The 4,992-nt window shown below is 33.6% G+C and overlaps 2 protein-coding genes across 2 annotated transcripts; both read left to right on the forward strand.

Annotated features, from left to right (window-relative positions):
• The first annotated feature begins 1,896 nt into the window (after positions 1-1,896).
• LOC141673836 (glutathione S-transferase T2-like) lies at positions 1,897-2,334 on the forward strand. The gene has a single exon (XM_074480568.1). The coding sequence runs from the start codon at positions 1,897-1,899 to the stop codon at positions 2,332-2,334; it is 438 nt and encodes a 145-aa protein (XP_074336669.1).
• A 984-nt stretch (positions 2,335-3,318) lies between these two features.
• On the forward strand, positions 3,319-3,981 carry LOC141673837 (uncharacterized). The gene is made up of 2 exons (XM_074480569.1): positions 3,319-3,555; positions 3,667-3,981. Exons 1-2 carry the CDS (start codon positions 3,319-3,321, stop codon positions 3,979-3,981), a joined length of 552 nt encoding a protein of 183 aa, XP_074336670.1.
• The last annotated feature ends 1,011 nt before the right edge of the window (positions 3,982-4,992 follow it).

The raw sequence follows: 4,992 nt of genomic DNA on the forward strand, positions 1-4,992 counted from the left end.
AGTAAATAAATGATTAAAATGAAAATAATATTTAGACATTAATATTGAAGTCGTAACTTGGTGAGTAATTGATATTTTGTAATTCAGGATATTTTTTTTCATTTAAATTAAAAATAGCAATGTTTTAATGAATATTTTGGGAACGAGAGTATTATTATATTATTTATATTAAGTAATTGGTTAATTGAGTTATTAGTAGACAGAGCTAATAACCAGAAAATTGTTTAATTTATTTTTTTCCAGAAAACTCTCAAACGTTTAATAAGCGGCTATGAAAGGAACGTGGTACTTTAATTATTAATCTATTTTCGCGAATGCACAGTACTAAATCCGTTTTCAATGTCTTTATTCACGACTCTATATGAGGCTTTCCCTTTAACCTGCTCCGGAAAGTTTGGTTTGCAGTGAATTCTCAAGAAATTCATTTTTTGCTTTGAATTTTCAGTATTAACAAGTTCCATCAAAGTTTCAATTAGTTTTCATCTTCATCTTTCGTCCATTTCCTTTTATTTCTTCCAGCACCTCTGTCTACTAATGAATTAGTTGATTCCATTCTCCAGCCATTTCCTGAGAATATATGAGAATTTACAGAGTATATGATAATATATTGGCAGGAACTTGTGGTTGCACCTAAAAACAAATAAAGTATCAAATACAGGAGAATGAACAATGCACTACATAAATACGATTTTCCTACATTCCACCAATTCTTGAGTAGAACGTGTATAATAATAATTATGACAAACATTAAAATTTGAACAAAATAATCTAAGTTACTAACTTCATATCAAACATGCCTTATATTCTAAATCACATATATTGTACTTGCCATACTGTTAGCCTATAAATCACATACAAGACAAAAGAAAACTAGTAAAAGAAGATAGCATAGGCATGAAAAACTGTAATAATGTACATAATAAACATAAATTCTAGTGTAGAGTGGCACATCTCAATATCAAACAAAATCCCTTATAATTTGTAGACACAAATCGAGCAGCAGAGTTGGTCTAAGAGCAAGTGCAGCGGGGGCCTATTTGAGGTATCGGGACACGTGAAGTGACCTATCCCCTCTAAATGTGGCATTGGACAGCGTTGCACTAAATCATAATAAATGGCATGGTGTCTCTTCCCCGGGCCGGGACACTTGATTTTTCTATTATTATTTTCCTCCACTTTTCACAAAAGCTGTACCCACCTGCTACTCAAATTATAATCAGAATTCATAACTAAATATAAACGTTGTAATGTTAACGTTAATAAATATTAACGTTGTAATATAAACGGTAACTTTTTTTCCTCCTATAAATATCATTCCCCAAGTTACTATTATTTACACTCTTTGATTCTAAAAAAATTATACTAGCAAAAATGAATCCAAAAAATACCCCATCTTCAAATCAAAATTCAACTCCTCAAAATCCAAACCCTCAATTTCCATATCCATACCAAAATTCCTATTTTCCAAACCCACAAAATTTTACCTTTAATTCTCAAAATCTGAATTCTCAATACCAATTTCCACATTCTCAAAATTATCAATTTCCATTTTCATATCCTCAAAATTCTCCATATCAGTTTCCATTTCCTCCATTTTCAAATCCACAATTTGAAACCCAACAAACACCTATCAATATTCAAAATTTTCCGGAAATGCAAATCTCTGCCTTTGGTCATGAAAACATTATTGATCTAAATGTTGATTGCGAGGAAACTGAAGAGGTACGAGAAACTATTTGTCAGTGGAAGTGAGTTGAAGATAAACTCTTAATAAATGCATGGTTGAATGTGTCAATTGATCCATTAATCGGTACTGATCAAAAAGCCGACACATTTTGGGATCGAATTCATCAATATTGTGAAGAAGATAATCCTGATATCATTAAGAGAGGAGTTATGGCAATGAAAAAAAGGTGGCAACGAATAAATGAAGGTGCTCAGAAATTTGGATCGTGTCATGATGAGGCTCAACGAAGAGTCGGGAGCAGTTCAAACTTGGACAACATAATTGAGGAAGCTAATGCACTTCATTTAAAATATTACAAGAAGAAGTCTAACTTTGAGAATTATTGGCGTGAGCTTCGTAGACAACCCAAGTGGAGAACTCCTAGAACTAGTGAAAGTTCTAAAAGAACTAAATTAAGTAGTTCTGGAGCGTACTCATCAGAGGGAAATAATGATACACCCACATCTGAAGAATTCGAAGCGGTCCGTCCTACAGGTACAAAAGCAGCTAAAAGGAAAGGAAAGATGAAGGCAACAACTGCGGAAGTTGAAGAATTTGAAGCTTTCGAAGCTAATGACTTGAAAAGAATGAGCATAATGAAACCATAAATGAAATTAAACTAAAAGATCTTGACATTCGACAAAGGGAGATGGATTTAAAAATCATTTTGGCAGATACTGAGATAATGACCGAAACTTAGCGGAAGGCTCATGCAAAATTGCTTGAGAATATTATGGCAAGAAACTATTCGTTGGAAGCTAGTGGTTGTTTATATTTTTTTGTAAACTAGCCATTGGAAGCTAGTAGTTATTTTTATATGTTCGTAAACTAGCCGTTGGAAGTTAGTAGTTATTTTTATTTGTTTGTAAACTAGCCGTTGGAATATATTCGTTTTTACCTTCTATATAAACTAGATGTATTATCTCTTTCAATTCACATCAAAATGAATCAAACACCCACATTACAAAGCTTCACTGAAGATATCACCGAAGATATCAATTAAGAATTTATTGAAGATTTTTTCGATGACACTAAAAGAAAGCGTCGACACTAGCTCTTTCATAAAATACATGGACAGAGCTCAACATCCACGCCTCAAAAAAATATTTACAGAGATCGTGAAGGAGGTCATCACCATCTAGTGAATGATTATTTTTCACCAAATCCTGTATATCCAGAAAATATATTTCGACGAAGATTCCGTATGGGTAGAAATGTTTTTCCCGTATTGTGGATGTTGTTTCAAATTTCGATCCATACTTCAACAGAGTATTGATGCAGTGGGAAGAAAAGGTTTATCACCTTTACAAAAATGCACCGCGGCAATGCGTATGTTGGCATATTGTGTATCTACTGACGTTCTTGATGATTACGTTTGCATTGGGGAGAGTAATACGGTTGAAGGCTTGAAAAAGTTCGTCTCAAATGTAATTACAATATTTGAGGGTGAATACCTACGAAAGCCGAACTCGAATGACGTGCAGCGTCTATTGCAGATGGGTGAGGCTCGTGGCTTTCCCGGTATGATGGGTAGTATTGATTGCATGCACTGACAATGGAAAAATTGTCCAAAAGCATGAAAGGGAATGTTCATGAGTGGTCATAAAGGAGTTGCAACAATTATCCTGGAAGCGGTTGCTTCATCTGATCTATGGATATGGCATGCATTTTTTGGAGTTGCTGGATCAAATAATGATATAAATATTTTAGATCTGTCACCTGTATTTGATGATATCCTACAAGGTCGTGCTCCAGAGGTAAATTATACTATCAACGGAAACAATTATAATAAGGGGTATTACTTAACTGATGGAATATATCCTGAATGGGTAAAATTCGTTAAAACGATACCACGTCCACAAGGTGAGAAAAGAAAATTATTTTCAAAATATCAAGAAAGCCAACGAAAAGACGTTGAATGAACGTTTGGTGTGTTACAGTCTCGTTTTACAATTGTACATGGTCTGGTACACTTTTGGGACAAAGAAGATCTTGGGAGAATCATGAGAGCATGCATTATAATACATAATATGATTGTTGAAGATGAAAGGGACACATATGCCACTCAATTTGGTTCATTCCCAACTTATGATGATGCAACAAATGGTTTATCACAACCAACTTTAGGTGAAGAACCTTTTGTGCCGAACGAAACATATATTCAAAACAGTATGCAGATGCGTGATAGACGGGCACATCGTCAGCTACAAAATGACTTGGTTGAGCATATCTCGCAGTTCAAAGAGAATCGTTAAATTGTAACTTTTAAATTTTATATTTTCTTGTGTGTTGTTTTTAATTTCATGTTTTTTAATAATATGATACATTTTAATTACAGGTCATATTTTTTATTTTAGTGACATTTTAAAAAAATTAATCACTTCAATTTTATTATTAAAATTTGTGTACTAATAAATTAAAATTAAAATCAAATAATAAAAAACAATCATTAGATATATAATATAATAATAATATAAGGGTTCCTACACAAATATGGGAAGTGGGCTTAGCATTGGATAGATTGGGGTCACTTTTTATGGGGTCATTTTGGGTGACGTGGCGGGGAATGAGTAAGTGTCCCCGGGGGAGTTGACCCCGAGGGCTGTGGATGCTCTAATGCTCCATGCAATTCCATGTTATTTTTATATAACTTGTTTAAATTAAAAGCATGAAATCGCCATGTGAATCTTAATGATGCCACTTCAACAATTAACGACTATTTATGATCGCCCTCCGATTGCTGCTAGTTCAACTCAATTCATGTCTAATCACTATAGATAAAAGAATATTATTCGCAAGCAGCAATGGTTATAGCTCTTGCAATTTTGATAGCTCTCATTCACAGGTCAGTAAAGAATCTTACTTGTTCTTTCACACAAAATTTTCAAATTAAGCATTGTGTAACAAAACATCTCATCACTACTTGATAAATAATTAACAAGTAATTGCAGCCATGCTAAATGCAACTGCATAGGTTTCAGTAAAATTACATGTTGCAACCAAGTTTGCGAAAGCAAATGTATTCAACAGATAAAGCTATAGCCGAGATCAAATGTTCATCACATTGTAGCCCAAAGGCGCAACTCCAGAAACCTTATATTACTATGGCTATGGACTCACATTTTAAATATATGGAAGCAAAAAAAAACTTAACATTTAACTGTTAAAATGAAAACAGAAACCCGAGAGGCTCTTAGATTTTGCAGAATTTGGCACATTTCAACTCGCCCATAATCTTAAGACGTGACAGACTAAAGTAAACCATT

The sequence above is a fragment of the Apium graveolens genome, chromosome 7 (genome assembly GCF_009905375.1).
Source record: "Apium graveolens cultivar Ventura chromosome 7, ASM990537v1, whole genome shotgun sequence".
NCBI classification, from domain to species: Eukaryota; Viridiplantae; Streptophyta; class Magnoliopsida; order Apiales; family Apiaceae; genus Apium; species Apium graveolens.

Bases quoted from the DNA above. Each gene is read 5' to 3' on its own strand.
- LOC141673836 (XM_074480568.1), top strand. From the start codon at position 1,897: ATGGCAATGAAAAAAAGGTGGCAACGAATAAATGAAGGTGCTCAGAAA.
- LOC141673837 (XM_074480569.1), top strand. From the start codon at position 3,319: ATGAGTGGTCATAAAGGAGTTGCAACAATTATCCTGGAAGCGGTTGCT. The intron at 3,556-3,666 runs GTAAAATTCGTT...GGTGTGTTACAG, and splicing joins ATGGAATATATCCTGAATGG to TCTCGTTTTACAATTGTACA.